The sequence below is a fragment of the Hoplias malabaricus genome, chromosome 18 (assembly GCF_029633855.1).
Source record: "Hoplias malabaricus isolate fHopMal1 chromosome 18, fHopMal1.hap1, whole genome shotgun sequence".
Classification (NCBI taxonomy): Eukaryota; Metazoa; Chordata; class Actinopteri; order Characiformes; family Erythrinidae; genus Hoplias; species Hoplias malabaricus.
This window is the reverse complement of record NC_089817.1, coordinates 19,303,794-19,324,732: the sequence shown is the minus strand read 5'-3', so window position 1 is coordinate 19,324,732 and position 20,939 is coordinate 19,303,794. Positions and strand designations below refer to the sequence as shown.

Genomic DNA, 20,939 nt, shown 5'->3' with positions numbered 1-20,939 from the left:
GAAACCAACGAGAGCAGAGAGAGAGAGAGAGAGAGAGAGAGAGAGCAGGCGGGCGGAGGCAAAGGAGGGAGGAACAGAGAGAGAGAGAGAGAGAGCTTTGATAGAAGGATAGAGGAAGAACAGAAACAGATTAGCGTTAGCTGCCATTCTACACAAGTGCAAAGATTTAAAAAAAGGATATTTATTTGTTAGTTGTAAAATGTATTCAGTGTAATTTGTGTTAGTGCTAAGCTGAGAGAACAATAGACAGAGATACGCTGCAGTGGGTCTTCAACATGGATACCACATCAGAGAGCTGTGAGCCCCCACCATGTGATCCTCAACCTCCAGGTAAAATTAGAAAGGCCTTGAAGCTGTTCAGCAAGCGCAAGCCAGGCAGCAGTGTAGCCAGCATATTCTCTATTCGTGGCAAAGGTGAGGGAGAAACAAAATCACCCCCTTCAAGGAGCAAAACTCTGGATGGATTAACTGAGACCGTGCCTCCCGAAGCAGAGGCAGAATCAGTGGATCTGGATCAGGAGGACAGTCAAAAAGAGGATGCTCCAATGGAGGAGACCACAAGCAAGGAAGGTAACCTGGAATCAACCCCAGCCCGACAGTCTATTTCCTCCCTCACATCTGCCAAATCACTGAGCTTCCTCAATATGCTTCGGCGAAGTCGGAAAGGAGGAGAGCGGCTGGCACAGACTGAGTCACAGAGACCTGGGCGACAAAGAAAAAGCCTAAAGGGTCTTTTTGGGAGTGTACGCTGGCATGGGAAAGACAAGGAGGGAGGTGATGAGGTTGCACTTGGGCCACCCCTCCTTGCCTCCCGCTCCAACAGTGTAGAGATCATCAAGGAGAATCTGACTCTGACACCCAGGCCTGCACCTCGATCTCCAGATGAGTCTGAGATCCAGCAGCAGCCCCTTCCTTCACAGGATGAACCTGCTTCATCTGAGGACATTACAAAGGTGAGCGAATCTGCTAAACGACCAACTAATGACAGGTTGAGTGCATTGCTTGGTGATATTTCTTCTATCCTGAGTTTTGACTCCTTGACAAGTGCTGGAGATATTATTGCTGATGTAGAAGCTGAGTGGGTCAAAGTCAGCAGTCGAGTAGAAGATACAGATGAAATGTTGAAAAAGGACAAGGCTTTTGAGGCTTCTACTTCCACCAAACAGAAGCCTACCCTTTCTCCTACATCCACCCTTAGCTCTTCTTCCTCCCCCAAACCTTCTCCTACATCTACAGCAAAACTATATTCTCCTTTGACCACATTTCCCAAACCTATACCTAGCCCTACATCAAAACCCATACTCTCCCCAGCATCTGCCCCAAGCCCTACTATTATAGATAAGCCCACTTCATCTCTTATGTCTGCCCCCATCCTTACTACAACAAAAGAACCAGAGCCCTCCTCTCCACCTACCCTAGCACCGATCCCTGTGCCATCAGCTAAACCTACACATGCCCCCGTTACAATACCTGAACAATGCCCTCCATCTATTCCAACCTCAGCTGTTTTAAACAAACCTGCCCTGATCCCTACATCTACCCCTGTACTTGAACCTACTTCCCAACCTAAGCCTAGTGCTGGTCCTGATCTTACCCCTGCTGCTGTATCTGGAAATTCCATCTCAAATACATACACATTTCCTCCAGAGCCTGCTGCACATACTGCTGTCAGAACTGAGTCCAACCAAATCCCAGCTGCTGCTACCAAACCAACTCCAGCTCCTGCTCTTACACACACAACAAAATCCACCCACTCTGTGGCTCAGGAGACTAAGCACAGTAGTGCTCCAGCACCCAAATATCCTCCTTTTTCTACATCAACCAAACCTGCTACGACCGCTCCTGTTACCAGGCCGAAAATTGTAACAACGTTTGGATTGTCAACCAGCCGGAACACTGCACCTATTGTCAAACCTGACACAAAGCAGCCTGCTTCCCAAACAAAATCAAGTCCTCCCTTATCACAAACTAACAAAAGTGAATCAGCATCAACTACAGCGAAAGCCCCAAATTCAGAATCTAGACATGCTCATACTGCAAAACTTCCACTTGCAACTAGCCCTCCCCACTATGGCCCACCTGTGACCAGACCCCAAACTACATTATCTAAATCCACAGCAGAAAATGCTACACAACCATCAGTCCTTGCTACCTCTGCGAAGCCTGTAATTAAACCAGAACCAGCTGATACTTCCCTACTATCTGGGTCACCTCCTCTTCCAAACCTAAGCTATTCTCCTAGGCCTCCTCCAACTATTCCACCTTTTGCAGCCCCATGCTCTAATGCCACAGGAGAAGAAAAAGAGCAGGAACTTATGGCTATGCGGGGAGTGATGGAGGAAACAGGAATATACACTCTGCCTCAGAAGGTGGAGCCTCATTCTGCTGCCCAGGATCAAATGCCTATTACCTATACTCACAAACCAGAGAAGAAAAGCATAGCTGTGAAGCCCACGGCTCTCAGTAAGATCCCTGTAAGTGGAGGTGGCAGGCCAAAACAGCACCACAGGGATGGCCACTCCAATGGTGATGAAGAACACTGGAACCTCCCTACCCCTGTGCATGAAGAAGAAAGCCCAATACCTCTCTCACGAGAAAGCAGCAGCAAAGATCCCCTGAGTGATTTCTCGACTGGATCAGGAGCCATAACACCTACGCTGTCCCACAGCCAAGAGGATATGGACTCAGCAGCTCATCCCATAACGGGGCCAACAAGTTTACCCCGGGAGTCTAAGATTCCTGTCAAACCTGGCTCCACTGCATCTTACCATTCTTTGCAGGGGAGAACAGAGGCAGCACGTTCCAAGATCCCCGTATCTAAAGTGCCCATTCGCCGGACCAGCAATAAGCCTGCACCCACTGCGGCAGCCGCTGCCACTCGTAAATAATGGACACTTTCACTTCATATTACACAAAACATTCCACGTACAGTTGTTCAGAATGTTCATTCTGATGTTTGGACAGGTATCTCTCTGCTAGTTCTCAGTCTTTTGCAGAAGATCTCATATGAACAATGCAGGATTGTTGCTGTTATTATCTGGACTGAAATGCATATGTGTTAACTGCACTATATACTGGGTGTTTCTATTCATATTGTGTCACTGTAAAAGACACTGATGCTGTGGATTTAAACTCTGTACATCATCAGGGAGAGAGAGAGATCACAAAAATGCCCAGTTGGAATATCTCCATGGTAATATATGATGTAAAAGCCAAGGCAGATGCTGAAGCACAACACCCCTTGCCTGGGAATTGAAGCCATGTAGACCATCCCTGAGGAGCTAAGCAGTACATCTCTTAAGGTCAATTATTTCTGGCAATTAATTATCACCAAGATCCCAGAACAACAGCTTGGTGAATGAAGATGCTTTGCACCCATAGGAGCTCTCCATAAGCAATCTGAAATGGAGTTTTATTTGTCCAGGTCATATGGTTTATATTCAGGTCTAAACCATCAAAGGGGTTTATATGTTACCATCAATGGGTGCTTTTTCCTGCTATTGAAGCCAATGTTTTGTAATGGCAAGTGGAGAATTTTGTAGCCTTTGTTACTTCCATTTTTGTAAACCTTTTTTGCGTCCAGTGTCCTCGGTCATTTGTTTGCGGCAAATGTTGTGGATTCATGTTTGTCTTTGTTGGCACTCTCTCCTTATGCGAAAAGAGGCAAAATCTCTCTCTCTACATACATTAACACCAAGACAGGATCTCTCACATTATCTCTGAATGTATGTAGCAGAACGCATGCCCTACTTTTGAGCCAGAGGAGTCACTGTGCTCCTTTTCCTTCCACTCTTCTCTTACCATCTTTTCTTGTCTCTTTTTTTACACTGTGTTGAATTACACAGTGCCTGTCAGCTATAAAATACATTTGAGTACTTGTCAGTGAAATTGTCTTTGGCTTATGGATCTAACTCTTGGGACATATTGGATTGCGTATCGATACGACTTGAGTGCAGTTTGGATAAGACTGCTTTGATGAAGCAAATCTTGGGGACAATACTAATGCTCTCTCATGGACAATCAGGATAGGTAAGGCTCTATGATTGATGAGGGTTTTGGTCAAGCTCAGGATGGATCGATCCGTTTGCCAACGTTAAATGCTTTGTCCACATGCCTAGTAGAGGACTATTTTTGTGTGTGTGTATATCTTAATGTTGCTGTTTCCTATTTAATCAATAAAACACGACTATACTTAGAACGTTTTACCTTTTGCATGACTTTAAATTGAGCTGACCATCAGGTTTGATGTTTACCACAGTTGTAGTCATACATACACAAATGACTTGGCCATGTATTCAGGAGGAGAAGGAAGGAGGGGCTGTTTCATCTCAGTACTCAGTGTGTATTTCTTTCTCTTGCAAATAACTATTGGGATGATGTCACTAGAGCATAAACTGAGGCATGAAATGTGTATGGTAGTGTGAGCATGAGTGTCACAGGGACTGGGTGATAGTGTGGCAGAGGACGGTGCAAGTACTAATGTACTTTGATGTATACATACTGCTCTGCAAAGGATTTATATAACCACAGAGGATGGAAGGAATAAGAATTCCATATGCAAATATGTTAAACACTATCAAGTTCTACCATGTAATATAAAAAGCAGTGTTCATTTAACAGGTTGTTTTCTAGAATCAAATCAAATCAAATCAAATTTATTTATATAGCGCTTTTCACAACTGATGTTGTCACAAAGCAGCTTCACAGAATTCCAGTAAGACAAAGATTTGACATGAAATGTAAAGACAAATGTAAAACCCTCAAGTGAGCAAGCCAGGGGCGACAGTGGCAAGGAAAAACTCCCCCAGCTGAGGAAGAAACCTTGGGAGGAACCAAGGCTCACAAGGGGTGACCCATCCTCCTCTGGTCAATCTACTGGTGATGATAGTTAGTAGTCCATGAGAACTTCAGTGTAGGGACAGCTTCAAGGCACTTGGTGGTTGCTGGAGCGTGGGCAGCTGGTCTGAAGCGTGGAGGAGGATCTCGACAGTCATCCATCAGTGTCCAGACAGACAGGTGGGCAGTCGTTTACTCGGAAAGATGTAAAGGGATGGAATTAGTTTTGAACTGTTTTGTGTTTGTAAAGTAGAAAATATGAAAATTTCCAGAGTGTGGCTAATGACTCCGGCAGATCTGACTATGACAGCTTTAACTAAAAGGAGAGAACCAGGAGGACACACAGACACGGGAGCATCCTGAAACACTGGTATCCCTCCGCTCCACCGTCAACAAACCTGAGTGATCGCGAGAAGCGGCGGGACGACAGCACCAGCGTCTCAGTTTACTATAATTCCCTGTGTCCATGGACCCCCCGGATCTGCCGCCTTTATCTATGGGGGAGCATTAGCTACCAAATGATAAACTAAACAAATGAGTTTTTAGCCTACATTTGAAGATTGCGACTGTGTCTGAGTCCCGAACATTTTCTGGAAGATCATTCCAGAGTTGGGGGGCTTTATAAGAAAAGGCTCTTCCCCCAGCTGAGGCCTTCTGAATTCTGGGAACAATTAAATATCCAGTATTCTGTGATCTGAATGAACGTGGAGGCTCATAATAGGAAATTGTATCTTGAAGATATTCAGGAGCAAGCCCATGTAGAGCTTTATATGTTAATAACAAAATTTTGTAGTCAATGCGGAATTTAACAGGCAGCCAATGAAGTGATGATAAAACTGGGCTGATATGTTCAAATTTTCTAGTTTTAGTGAGGACCCTAGCTGCAGCATTTTGAACTAGTTGAAGTTTTCTTAAATTGCTGCTGGTGCTTCCTGACAGTAGTGCGTTACAGTAGTCAAGCCTTGAAGTAATAAAGGCATGTACTAATGTTTCTGCGTCCTGGAGGGATAAGGCATTTCTAATCTTAGCAATATTGCGAAGATGTAAAAAAGCTGTCCTAGTGATACTACCTATGTGTTGATCAAATGATAAATCCGGGTCAATTATGACACCAAGATTTTTTGCTGCTGAACCAGGTTTAACTGGAAAGTTAGCTAGATTTAAAAATTAAATCTGATAATTTATTTCTTGCCACTTTTGGACCCAAAAGCAGGACCTCTGTTTTGTTGCTGTTTAGAAGGAGGAAGTTACGCAACATCCAGCCTTTCACGTCTTTTACACAGTCCTCTATTTTCTTTAATCTGTGTTTGTCATCGGGCTTGGCTGAAATATACAATTGTGTGTCGTCTGCGTAACAGTGAAAGTTAATGTCATGGTTTCTTATAACTGTGCCTAGCGGTAACATGTATAATGTAAATAATAATGGTCCTAAAATAGAGCCTTGTGGAATTCCAAATCTTACTTTAGAATAATTTGAATTTAGATTGTTTACTTTTACGAATTGATAACGTTTCGTTAAGTAAGATTTGAACCATAATAGGGCTGTCCCTGTGATTCCAACCATGTTTTCTAACCTTTCTATGAGAATATTGTGATCTATTGTATCGAAGGCTGCGCTTAGGTCAAGAAGCACCAACAGGGATACGTGGCCTTGATCAGAGGCAAGAAGAAGATCATTTGTTATCTTGACTAGAGCTATCTCTGTACTATGATGTTGCCTGAATCCAGATTGGAATTTTTCATATATATGATTCTTATGTAGATATGAACTAAGTTGTTGGGCCAGAATCTAATCTCTAATTTATGAAGGGTCATGTCATTATGTTTCCATTGACCATAATAGCAGACTGCATGGATGTCATACCTGGGTAGAAGAATGTGCTGTTTGAACACTACAATCATGCAGTGGCACAGTGCAGTGTCTAAGCATGTCTCAGATAGTGTTGACTTTAGTCTGTGAGAGTCAGCCACTCGGGACCATGCTAGCACTGATAAAAGTGAATTTACAAAGAAAGGGAGTATTATATGGTACTAGAAAAGAGGAGAGAAAATAAGGGGACCACTTAATTCCAATGGACCACTGTTTTTAGACAACCATGAAGTGGAAACAATCCAGGTTGTATTCAGGGCTTTTGCCATTGAAATGAGTGCTCTTTTGTCATGGTAACAGTTGCATATATATATATATATATATATATATATATATATATATATATATATATATCCGGGTGACTGTCTGTGAGGAGTTGGTGTGTGGTCCGCATGGGTTTCTTCCGGGTGCTCCGGTTTCCTCCCACAGTCCAAAAAACACACGTTGGTAGGTGGATTTGGCGACTCAAAAGTGTCCGTGAATGTGTGTGTGTGTCTGTGTTGCCCTGTGAAGGACTGGCGCCCCCTCCAGGGTGTATTCCTGCCTTGCGCCCAATGATTCCAGGTAGGCTCTGGACCCACCGCGACCCTGAATTGGATAAGCGGTTACAGATAATGAATGAATGAATGAATATCGACATTCAGTTCGTTTTTCTTGACTGATATAACAAATGCAGTGAAGAATAAATTCTTCTAGCTTAATGACAAATATATGTTATTTGTACACCTAATAAATCATGATTAATCAGCAATGACAGAGCAAACAATGGAAAGCAACTGAGACCACATGGGGTTAAAAATATCTTGACTTTATCAAGAAAATTACATAAAGATTGAATTTTTTTTAATAAAAGGAGGATTGAATTTGAATAAAAGGAGCAAGCTACAGTTTGTTTTGTGTTCAGTGTATTCCAGCTCAGTGAAAGTGGTCATATATTAAAATGTGCTTTATTCAAAACAGGACAGATTAAAAAAATAATAAATAAATAAATAAATAAATAAATAAAACAGAATCTGAGTCAGAGGATTGGTCTGGAGTCACAGGGAGAGATTTGGGTTCTGATCTTAGTCATGGGGCAAGCCAGAAGGGGGTTAAGTGTGTTCAGTTTTTTCTGAAAGCAGAAGCTAATTGAAAAACAAAGAACTTATATTTATAGATGAAAGTTTGCAACTCAGCACAAACAAAGCTCTGTTCATTGAATAAAGCCCAGGGCTCTAGATCTGGGAAGAGAATAGCGTGTTAAGCTGGAAAACACGAGGTTCTCACTGCTTAGTGGCCTGAATTGCCTCAGTGAGAGCAGCCACTCTTAATGCAAACCTGCTCTGTTTACGGATGAGCCAGAGCCTGGGGTCTTGTCAAGAAGTTAAAAGAACTTTCTGAATAGATGTAGGACCGGTTAGCCCTCTTTAGTTAGCTCACTGAAATTATAAAGGGGGTCTGAAATCATTTGCAAAAGATGTGCAAGATGAAAGTATTCTTTTAGCCTTTATTCCAGGTAAAGCTAATTTATGCTAGCGCCACAGGCTGCAAGGGGAACTGATTGATTCCAGCTAGCTCAAGCTATAGGACACCCTACAAGATTCACCAGACCCACAGAATAAATGGCTTATTTGTAGGAACCTATTTACAACATCATGTATAGCAGTTAAACAGCGTACAGGATTACCACGCAGGATATGCCTCTCTTCAGATAATTCCATTCAATATTTCTCTTATAACTGGCATGGTGACATAAATGTCATGTGCCATCATTCCAGATCTTTCCATTTTGTTTCATGATATTTTATGGAGAATATATAAGCTGGGTGTGAACAGTTGAATCTGTCTGTAATGTGTCCCTAATATAAGTCAATTAATTAATTATAAGAAGAGTCTAAACAGATGTGCATAAAGTGTGTATTGATAATGTATTTAGGCTTCATTTATGTGTTATGTTTGGTAAACATACTGACAGTAGGCATAATGCATAATGCAAAATTAACCCTTGACTACTTTTTTTTGTAATATACTGCTCTTTAAGGCTGGTGTAGGAACACTTTTTTTCTGGCCTAAAAGTAATCTAAGCTAAAATCATAAGCTGTTATTTATTAAAGGCTAGTGACAGTATCGTAAATCACAGGGCTGATGGAAAAATGCAAAGAGTATATTCTTCAAAGAATGTCTATTTTGAGCTTTCCTGTTACTGCATGTGTAAGTAATAGGATTCATTACTTCATTCCTCCCAGTTTTTTTAATGGAAAATATAATATATAAATAAACTGGTGAATCTGTTTCTAAATTAAATGATGCGTTTTAGGTCAGCAACATGATTTCCTTCTTAAAGGAATAATGCATTGTTATTTAACCTAATCTATATAAGCCATAACCATAAATGGTATATCTATAAATTGTCATGAAAAATACCAGAATGAATATTTTTATATATTTTTACAAAGTTGTATTAATTAAAATAACATTTTAAGACCTTTGAAGAAAACCAACATGGAAATGCAAAAACGATATATTTTAAAAAAAATTGTTGTTTAGCAAAAACCACACATTGGATGTGATGCAGTTTTTCTTTTTATTGTGCCATGTTAAATGTGCTGTAGAATAAAAAGTAACAAATCACTAAGTGTTATTTTTGTATACTGTTACATTTTACAGAATGTCAGCAAAAAGATTTTGCTCCTTACAAAAAAGGCAAAAGGCTAGCACTGGGTAGGATATTTTCCAATGTGGAATTGCAAAAAGACTTCATTTCACTATCCTTTTCCCACCCAGTAAACAAGGAACGTCCCTGGACGTTCAAAATAGGTCTAAAAGTAGTCTGTCCGTCAAGGACATATTTTAAACGTCAATGAACATCCAAAATCCATCTTAATAAGTTAGTTATCAATTGGTGACCAACCGACGTCAATGGACGTCCAAAATGCGTCTAATAGTCGTCTTTTCAATGTCTGTGTTTGGACGTCTTTTCAACTTTCATTTTCAAACTTAAGAGAACGTTGATTAGACGGCAGTCATTACGTTATTTCAACGTTGAAACGTTCAACGGCTAAATGTTTACTGGGCAGACATGCATAATCTAATCCTCCATGCATTGCAATTTTAAAGATGAATTATCACTGAAAATTCTTCTTAGTCCTAGACTTGGCTTAATCCTTCTCAGGGAAACTGGGAAAAGTTTTAATTTATTTAATGATGACAGTAGCCAAGGCTGTGTTGCTTTAAGGAATTTCAGTTATACATAATAAAGCAGAAGACAATTGAGACTGTTAGTATGACAGTGCCTGCAAGACATTGAACAGGAATTGTATGAAATTTTCACTCTCCAAAAGAACCATATATATATTTTAGTCTATAGGCCTATATCCATTCATTCATTCATTGTCTGTAACCACTTATCCAGTTTAAGGTCCTGGTTGGTCGGGAGCTCACGTATGGACACTTTTGAGTTACCAATCCATCTACCAACTTTATGACCTTTATTGTATCTGTCGTTATTCGGACAGTGTAGGCAGCCTTGTGACAGCTGCAACTGTGAAGGTGGTATGCAGTAGGAGTTACAGTTATGTATGTGTGAGTATTAAGGAGGATTTTCAGTGTGTTAGTTATTGCATGTGTTCAACCAGAGCAGAAGCACAAATAGCAGCAGATGTTTCATGTACCATTTTACACACACACACACACACACACACACACACACACACACACACACACACACACACTTTGTCCTAAATGCAATGGATAAATTACTAACACAGGATTAACTACAAGGGTTAACATTGTCAGCATATGCTTACTTGCCCAGCCATTCAAATTCCCCAGGGCACAGAACTCAGAACGTTTTCACATTTCAGTGACATTCTTCATTAATCGAACTAAAATAAATATGAGATGTAAACATTCACACCAGACACACTCAACATTAACATACAACTGGTACATCACCAGTGCACTTTTTTTTTTTTTGCTTATAGACTGTATTTGCATTAGTTTAAAAAAAGGTCAGATGGTCAAAGTAGATGAGTCAGGAGCCCAGTCAATGTGTGTGTATGTGTATGTGTATGTGTATGTATGCCCCTCAGTGAAAAGTAGCACTCTAATATCAGCACGTTTGTCTTATTACCCATGCTCCACTGAAAAAAAAATCTCCATGGCAACCACATAAGATCAGCCAATAGAAGGTTGACAAAAAAGGAGGGGTGTGGCCCACTGTAAAGGATACTAAGAAACAGTCTAATATTTCCTACACAAAGTACTCTAAACTCTCCACAGTTCCTGAACATATATTTTCCATAGGTTTACACTGTGAAGCAGGAGACAAAGAGATTTTTTAGAGTGTGAGACAGATGGAGCGAGCAGTAACTATTATTAATAATAAATTAATTAGGTCACAGTTTTAGAGGTTGCTGCTGGGTTAGAGAGGGAGAATGTGAAAAGCTGGATAGACACGACAGACACACAATATAAGCCATGTAGTAAGTTTATATATATATATTACAAACATATTTTAAAACATATTCTAAGGGTCGGGCGGGCATAGTGACGCAGAAGATCGTGTCAGAGTCACACAGCTTGTGGGTTCAAGTCCTGTTCCAGGTGACTGTCTGTGAGGAGTTTGGTGTGCTCTTTCCGTGTCTGCAAGGGTTTCCTACTTGGTCCAAAAACACAGGTTGATAGGTGTATTGGTGACTCAAAAAGTGTTTGTAGTTGTGAGCATGTGAGTGAATGTGTGTGTGTGTCGCCCTGTGAGGGACTGCCCCCTCCAGGGTGTGTTCCTGCCTTGCGCCCAATGATGCCCGGTAGGCTCCGGACCCACCGCGACCCTGAACTGGATAAGGGTTACAGATAATGAACGAATGAATGAATATTCTAATGGCTAAATGCAATCAGATTTTTACAGAAATGTTCCAACATTTATTGTGTAAAACTCTGCTAGAAAAAATAGAAAAAATTTAATACAATTAATACACTTTGTTTCAGAACAAAATGATAGATAAGCAGGTGTCCACAATCTTTTGGCCAAATTGTGTATTAGCAAATGAGTCAATGGCTCCTTTTTAGTGAATGTGACTTTATTATGAAATATATATATTCTTCCTAATATATTTGAAAAGAAATAATGAAACATTCAAAATATAGGCACAAAAATTTTTACAAAAATATGGAATACATTTTGTCAACAATTGACATAAATACTGTGGTCATATCTTTGTATGGTATGGTACACATAAGAGTAATAAAGATAAAAAATCAGTGTACCAAAATTTTACGGAGCCTATCAGACAGCACCATTAAGTCCTGTTATCGCATATATCTAAACCATATCTAAACCAATATGCTCTGTAATACTTATACATCATGCAGGTAGATTCATTCATATTAAACCTTGTACTACTGCTAGTATTAATAGTAATATCTAAAAATGATTTTAACACCAAGGTACTTTTACTTTTACTACTATTACTTGTCTTATAAAATAATAATTTCCTTAAGCACAACTTGGTTTTAGGGACACTTTTTTCAAATATTAGATATTGAAAATAAAGTTGTAATGTTTCAAGAACAAATAGAATATTTTAAGAATATTTTCATAATGAGACTGGAGTCTCATATTTTCTATAAGAACATATATTTTAAGACTAAAATGAGCAATTAGCAATATTTTGCAAACAAAGACATAGTTGGGAGAATAACTTTGTGGGTGACTAGAATAACTTTTACCACTATCTGTTTTTATCATGAGAAATGATTTATTTTAAACATAATATTAATGGTTTAATACACGAACAATTATGATTTTGTTCTCAAAAATTATATTCTCAAAAAAAAGATTTTATTCTAAAATTGATTAATTTCTGAATTTATACAACTTTATTATTAAAGTATTTTTTTTCTAAACACCTAACAATAACTTGGTGTTACAAACCACAGAGTTGTCATTTAAATAACATCATTCTTAATATTCATCGATTCATTAATGTAGTTGAATTTTGGTTAAAAAGTTAGCTTCCAATCCAAACACGGGAAGCTTTGGGAAAATAATTGCGCAAAGATCTTTGCAACAGCCCTCTGCTGGTGACAGGGAAACATTACATTTTCACCAATGACAGAAAGGGGTCATGCTATTTATTATTGCACCAGGTCTGGAAATGGAATATAAGCAGTCCTGAATATGCAGATCAATTGCACCTTTGCAAATGAAACTTTGAATTTTCATACATTCATAATATATTAGATATATATATATCAACAACATCTTTGGTGTTACACTGGTGTTGGTTTGGACTTATGTCCCTGAACAAGACAAAGGCACAATTCCTTTCCATTACAGGCTTTGCTTATTTTATTCTGGAACTTTGACATTGTTATACCCCAGTATAATAATCCTCACCCTGTATTTTTTTTTATAATTAAATAACTAAAATATTGCATATTTTTAGTAAAATATCTTATTTCTCCTTTAAACACTCTTTCACAGAATATTCATCCAGTCATTCACTCATGGACTTTGTAAGTCCTTTACTGAATAGGCATGGGAAGATGAAAGCACTTTAAATGATAAAAAAAAAAAGATTATTAAAAGCACAATAACCGCGACCCTGAAATGGAGAAGCGGAGAAGAAAATGATGATGATGAAAAGCACAATAGTAAAAATAGCTTTTCTTTTTGACAAGAATTTGAAGCAGACCGTGTGAATTCCTACACAATATACAAACAGCAAAAGTTCAATATTCAAGCTCATTCAAGTTAAATATTTAGGGTTTGGGGCACTCTGTCCTTGTCTTTTACTAATCATCAAGACTTCCTATATGCTTCTGAGATATAACCAATTCATGCAATGCTCATTATAAAACACAAAATAGGGCAAAAGCACTATATCTGCGTCAGGAAGAATGATCTGTCTATAGTTTCACAATGAAACTCAGAAAAAAATGGGTCAGAATATGCAGGTTCTGGGAAAGATTGAGGCCTGGGGATTGATGATAATGGATCTTTTCCATCTTCTGAAAGCGACGTTTCCAATACATTTCAGTGGCTGTTGTAATTCTCACTTGTCCTATCACAACATCACTTGAAATAAGTATTATGGCATCAAATAACTTGAAAATACAAGAGTCTCGTAGGTCTCGTGCTTCCTCAGACAATCCTCAGGTAAATGACACTCCAAACCATATTTAATCACCAGACACCTACAATGGTGATATATGTGGTAGCAGAGCTGCACTCACACTAGGAAGTGTGTGTAACCCTCAGCCCCTGTGACAATCACATCCATCCAGATCCTCATGGCCTCTGGGGAAGGAGCAACCATGTAATATACACGATCATGTGTCTTCACACTGAACGTCAAAGAAGGATTTGGGCTCTGAGGAAAATAAAAATGGAAGAAAACAACATCACAAATGAAATAAAGAAAGTTATATTATCATTATCGATCCTGAACTGGATAAGCGGTTACAGATAATGAATGAATGAATGAATGACCGGATTTTCCCTGCAGATGGCACAAATACTCCATTTAGGCAACATTCCACTCATTTCCCTAAGCCCACTTTGCAACCTGCTTGCAACTATCCTAATGGAAATTGACCCTTATATAGCACTTTATTTTGAACTTTCCCTCAAATACAAAGACATCGTTTCTGTGCTCGCTAACAGATATCGCTTTATTATATCAGAATATATAAACGTGTTTTAAAATGTAACAGACTGTTTCGGAGGAAGGGTTATACAGATACAGCCAATGTATTAATCTTTATTCAAGAGCAGCTACATCTTTCTGGAAAAAAATTTCGTTTTCTGGACAAAACAATTTAATGTACCAAAAAAAATTTCTCCACGTCTCTTCCACATATGTCATCCATAAATCACAATTAAAATAGCTTTATGAAAAATTATTTTTGATTCTTGATAAAAACACATTTTTAATCAGGGTGATGATTCATAATCATAATGATGTATTTGTTATAACACCTATATTTTGTAGACAAATCAGGCTCACTTTATGTGCATTCTTAAGGTGATCATAGTACACTTCCTCTATGGCCTGGAAGTAGATGACTCCTTTCATTTTTGCTTCATGTTTATCTACAGAAAGGGAATATTAGAACAAAATTTTAGATTCAGCAATATTACCATATTATCCAGAAAATGGGTTATGAATATAAAATAGAAACAGAATAGATAGCATTGACCTTGTATACTTATGTTATAAACTGTTAAACATATATTAAATACACATATATCTGTAAACCTAAACACAAAGATGTGAGGAACTAGCAAAAGGTTTTAGTGCGCCACTGCAGTGTTCTCCATCTTAGTGAAAAGCTTAGTGCTGCCTCCTAGTGGTTTGGCTTAGTCTCAGAATGATGTCATGTTGTGTTATAAAACCATGGATGGTTTATGGCTGTTCCCCAATTATGATCCAATATGTGAAGTATACCACTTCTCTGGTCTGATTTAAATATATCTTCTCTATGATTTAAGATGATTTTTTATTAAATTGATTGAATACAGTGAACAAGAACAAAGAAAAACCTACTGCAGTTCTATTTAAACACCTACAATATTTTTGTTTACTTCTCATTTAGATTTTAAGGCACATGTAGACTAATACTGGTGTCAAATATACAGAGAAAACATTTATTTTCAGTGGGGAAAATTGTGAACTTTGCATTTTTGTAACACATTCACATAGGACTCAATATGTGAATTCAAATTCAAATATTACTATATATAAACACAAAATGATATAATCTACTTAGCCTCTATAGAAACAGAAAGTTGGCTATTATTTTAATTATAATATGCATAGCTGTGTATATTCATACATTTATTGAAAAGGTGTTATTGAAAGGTATTAATGTTTAGAGAAGTTTCTTTGTCATGAGGAGACTATTTTTTACAATTTATTACTCAACACAAATCATTTTATGTTGTAAATTATTTCTCTATGTTTATTTCAAGCACTTTTAAGAAGGTGTATGGCATCCTTAACTACAGTAATGTACTATTACGTGCTAAGAAAATTTCACCATCACCTAACTGTCTTTATAAATATGCCATGTTAACAAAATTATATTTTAATAATGAAACAGAACGGGGAAAAATAATGTTCTTCACCTGCATAATATGCAAGCGTCCTGCGGTTACGGTCAAACACAAACCAGCGCTTCTTCCAAGTCTTGATCTTGCCCCCCATCTTGACAAGGAAGCCTCGGCAGGTCTTGTCCGTAATAGCCAGATGATAACAGGTGTCAGGTTGATGGCCTGCGGCCTCAACGTGTCCCCGCAGGTCAAAATCATCCTTCCTCATGGGCAAGTAACGGGTCAGTGGACGAGACTAATGGGTCAAAAAAAAAAGTCTATACAATCAGTGCAAAAAATGATAAAAAATTCACTGTGTCATATTAATATTATTCATTCACTGTCTGTAACCACTTTTCCTGTTCAGGGTCATGGTGCATCCAGAACTTACCTGGAATCACTGGGCACAAGGCAGGAACACACCCTGTAGTGTTCTTCACAGGGCGAAATACACACTCATATATTCACTCACACCTATGGAAACTTTTTGAGTAGACAATCCATCTACCATCTATGTATGTTTTTGGACCATGGAAGGAAACCGGAGGAAACCCATTCAGACACTTGGAGAACACACTAAACTCCTCACAGTCAGTCACCTGGAGCAGGACTTGAACCCACAACTTCCAGGACCCTGGAGCTGTATGACTGCGACACTACCTGCTGTGGCACCTTACTGCCCTACATTAATATTAAAACATGATAATTATTTACTCTGAAATATGTTGGTAAAATGTCAGAGTTGGACTGAAGAAAAGTATCAGTTTTATTATAATTCATGAGATTTATTTAATATTTTTTTTACAGTAGTCAAGTCAAATTTATTTGTATAGTGCTTTTTACAACATGATGGTTTCACAAAGCAGTTTTACAGAAATAGCGTGTTAAAACAAAATTCATTTCCCCAGGTGAGCAAGGAAAAACAGTGGCAGGGAAAAACCTCCTTGAACCTGGAGGAAGAAACCATAGATGGAACCAAGACTCACAATGGAGACCCATCTCTCTGGTCAATCAGATAAGTTTTCATTTAAAACTTCCAGTAGAATCAACCTTGGAATCTTTAAGGATAATGGAGGTCTTTGGTAAAGGTCTGTGCTGAATCGGTGCCATCAAAGTATTTATTTGACTTGGAAAAAAAAACAGTTAAACGGCTTACTTCCACATGATGCACATTATTTAGATTGCAATGATTTTTGAAGTAGAGTAATTATGTGAATATTGAAATGTGACATACAACATTTTTTCTACCTTGAAATTTATAAATATATAAATATTTATAATATTTATAATATAAATATTTTGAACACATCCAGCATATTTATTGTTGACTCTATGTTTTATAACTTTTGTATTTAGATCCCCAGACAATAATGCATTCTGTATAGCATTTGTGAGCAAAATTAATGAAAATACTGATTAATCAAATATGAAAACCTAGTTCTGTTTTGGTCTGACAACTATCTGCCAATTATCCAACCCACAATCCCTTAAACAGATCTGGAGCTCTTTTTCCTTGTTTTCTTTTCTATCTAAGCTGTTTCACAGCAAACCTGACAGCATCAAAATCCAACTCGCCAAGATTTTTCCTTACACTAATCCTGTTTGTAACCACTTTAAACAAACAACTTCGTATGTTTTGGTCATCCCTTCTATATCTAAGTATTGGCCATCAATTTTTGAAGTTCTTTCAGAGATTGTCATTGTTCACATAGAGCCTACACCGCTTATTGGTCTATTCCCTTTTTGCTTCAGATTATCCATAGTTGTCCAGAGGACAAGCTGAAACAATAGCCTATGCATCTCATATAGTGAGATGCTTAATTTGGTTAAACTGGAAAAACAGTGTTTCTCCCCTCTTTGGCCACAGGATAAGAGAATATGATGCAGTATCTTACATTAGTGAAAATTAAGTATTTAAATTAAGTGTGCGAGGACCAAATGAAAAGTTCTATTCTCTGTGGAAACCATTTCTATCTCATGTGGATGGCCTTCCTAATATCCCTCTTACATAACACAGCTTGCGAGCAGTAATACAATGTTCTAAGAATGTGTAGTGCATCCTTTTAGTATTTTTTTTATTATATATTTTTTCTTTCTTTTAGTCATTTATTTGTTTATGTATATTTTTAAAATTTTTTAAAATATTTTTATATACATAAAATAGTTTTTTCCTGTTTCTTATTTTTATTCTTTTTCTTAGATGTTAACAACTATGTCCATATTGTGAACAAGTGATGTTAAATTAAATTAAAAATAATAATAATAAATAAATAATATAACGCACGGGTTTCCACCAGGTGCTCCGGTTTCCTCCCACAGTCCAAAAACACACTGGTAGGTGGACTGGCAACTGAAAAGTGTCCACAGGTGTGAGTGTGTGTGTGTGTGTCACACTGTGAAGGACTGGTTATGTGTTCAGGGTAGGCTCCGGACCCACCGCGAACCTGAACTGGCTAAGCGGTTATCGATAATTAATGAATGATTGTTTAGAATGATATAATAAGACGTTTGCTGGGAACGTTTGGCAGAGGAACCTGTCAGAAAGATCTTCAACTCCCACATCCGGCAGAGCTTCGACTGCATCCCAGGGGAGGCTGGTGACATTGAGTCCGAGTGGGCCATGTTCCGGACCTCCATTGTTGAGGCGGCTGAACGGAGCTGTGGCTGCAAGGTTGTTGGTGCCTGTCGGGGTGGCAATCCCCGCACTCGGTGGTGGACACCCCGGGTGAGGGGTTCTGTCAAGCTGAAGAAAGAGTCCTATCGAGCCTGGTTGGCTCAGGGGACTCCGGAGGCAGCCGACAGGTACCGAGGAGCCAAGCGGCTTGCGGCCTCGGCAGTCGCTGAGGCAAAAACTCGGGTGTGGGAGGAGCTCGGTGAGAACATGGAAAACGACTTTCGGTCGGCTCCGAGAAGTTTCTGGCAAACCGTCAGGCGACTCAGGAGGGGAAGGCAGTTTTCCACCAACACTGTATATGGTGGGGGTGGGGAACTGTTGACCTCGACTGGGGACGTCACCAGACGGTGGAAGGAATACTTCGAGGATCTTCTCAATCCCACCACCACGTCTTCCCAGAGGAAGCAGAGCTTGGGGACCCCGGGGGGGGGGCTCGTCTATCACTGGGGCTGAAGTGGCCAAGGTGGTAGGGAAACTCCTTGGCGGTAGGGCCCCGGGGGTGGATGAGGTTCACCCCGGGTTCCTCAAGGCTCTGGATGTTGTGGGGCTGTCCTGGTTGACACGTCTTTGCAACATCGCGTGGACATCGGGGACAGTGCCTCTGGACTGGCAGACTGGGGTGGTGGTTCCCCTTTTTAAAAAGGGGGATCGGAGGGTGTGTTCCAACTATAGGGGGATCACACTCCTCAGCCTCCCCGGTAAGGTCTATGCGGGGGTACTGGAGAAGAGAGTCCGACTGATAGTTGAACCTCGGATCCAGGAGGAACAATGCGGATTCCGCCCCGGTCGTGGAACACAGGACCAGCTCTTTACCCTCGCTAGGATCCTGGAGGGTGCATGGGAGTTTGCTCAACCAGTCTACATGTGTTTTGTGGATCTGGAGAAGGCATTTGACCGTGTCCCTCTGGGTATTCTGTGGGGAGTGCTCAGGGAGTATGGGGTACTGGGCTCTTTGTTACGAGCTATCCAGTCCCTGTACAAACAGAGCAGGAGTCTGGTTCGTATGGCTGGCAGTAAGTCCGACTGGTTTCCAGTCGGAGTTGGACTCCGTCAGGGCTGCCCGTTGTCACCGGTTCTGTTCACAATTTTTATGGACAGAATTTCTCAGCGTAGCCAAGTGGCGGAGTGGTGGTCTCAGGATTACATGTCTGCTTTTTGCAGATGATGTGGTCTTGTTGGCTTCATCGAGCCGGGACCTCCAGCTCTTGCTGGACCAGTTTGCAGCCGAGTGTGAAGCGGTAGGGATGAGGATCAGCACCTCCAAGTCCGAGTCCATGGTACTCAGCCGGAAAAGGGTGGAGTGCTCTCTCCAGGTTGGAAGTGAGATCCTGCCTCAAGTGGAGGAGTTTAAATACCTCGGGGTCTTGTTCATGAGTGAGGGAAATATGGAGCGTGAGATTGACAGGCGGATCGGTGCAGCGTCAGCATTAATGCGGGCTCTGTACCGTTTCTGTTGTGGTGAAGAGAGAGCTGAGCAAAAAAGCAAAGCTCTCGATTTACCGTTCAATCTACGTCCCAACCCTCACCTATGGTCATGAGCTTTGGGTAGTGACCGAAAGAATGAGATCGCGGGTACAAGCGGCTGAAATGAGTTTTCTCCGCAGGATGTCTGGACTCTCCCTTAGAGACAGGGTTAGGAGCTCGGACATCCGGGAGAGACTCGGAGTGGAGCCGCTGCTCCTCCACGTCGAGAGGAGCCAGCTGAGGTGGTTCGGGCATCTGGTTCGGATGCCTCCTGGACGCCTTCCTGGAGAGGTGTTCCGGGCATGTCCAACGGGGCGGAGGCCCCGGGGCAGACCAAGAACACGCTGGAGAGACTATATGTCTCGACTGGCCTGGGAATGCCTCGGTATACCCCCGGGGGAGCTAGAGTCGGTGGCTGGGGAGAGGGAGGTATGGGTTTCTTTGCTCCGACTGCTTCCCCCGCGACCCGGACCCGGATAAGCGGTGGATAATGGATGGATGGATGGATGGATATAATAAGACTAGAAACACGAGTCTAGCACTGAACTGGAACACTGATTAAAATATTTTCATACATATGTACTGCACTGCAGTAAAAAAAAAACATTAAAACCACAGTTATCATAAAGCGTGCATATATTTTGTTCATATTTTAGGGTAGACTTTGAGTATTCAGGTCAATATCAGGAAATAAAGATTTATAAATTCTCAGCTTATTGTTTGAAACATGTGAGTTTCACAAGACTAGCATACAATTCGCCTGGGATTTGGTTCTTTCAGTTGGTATTTGGTTTGCATAGCACAGTGAGTAACACCAATCCCCACAACATTGGCACACTAGGGTTCATTTCCAGCTTGGGCAGGAACACTATACCACTCAAATAAGAGTCTTTGGGCAAGTCTCCTGATACTGCATTAGCCCACTTCTATAACAAGGTGGGTGGACAGGGGAGCCCAATTCCTTAAATGTAAATGTGCTATATGCCTAGCCTAATGGTCTGTCCTGTCCAGGTTCTCCC

At 40.1% G+C, this 20,939-nt stretch overlaps 2 protein-coding genes across 7 annotated transcripts in view; one reads left to right on the top strand and one right to left on the bottom strand.

The window, feature by feature from the left end:
* The first annotated feature begins 76 nt into the window (after positions 1 to 76).
* si:ch211-244c8.4 (APC membrane recruitment protein 2) lies at positions 77 to 4,314 on the top strand. Its single transcript, XM_066650374.1, has one exon. The coding sequence runs from the start codon at positions 276 to 278 to the stop codon at positions 2,886 to 2,888; it is 2,613 nt and encodes an 870-aa protein (XP_066506471.1). The 5' UTR covers positions 77 to 275; the 3' UTR covers positions 2,889 to 4,314.
* Positions 4,315 to 11,064: 6,750 nt separating this feature from the next.
* Positions 11,065 to 20,939, bottom strand: part of phldb2a (pleckstrin homology-like domain, family B, member 2a) — a 37,593-nt gene continuing 27,718 nt past the window's right edge. For all 6 annotated transcript variants that reach the window (XM_066650368.1, XM_066650372.1, XM_066650371.1 and 3 more), the window contains 3 exons: positions 15,819 to 16,038; positions 14,698 to 14,783; positions 11,065 to 14,061 (listed from right to left, as the gene is read on the bottom strand). In XM_066650368.1, coding sequence (XP_066506465.1) covers positions 13,921 to 14,061; positions 14,698 to 14,783; positions 15,819 to 16,038 — 447 coding nt within the window. In that variant the 3' untranslated portion in view covers positions 11,065 to 13,920. The remainder of the gene's footprint in view (positions 14,062 to 14,697; positions 14,784 to 15,818; positions 16,039 to 20,939) is intronic.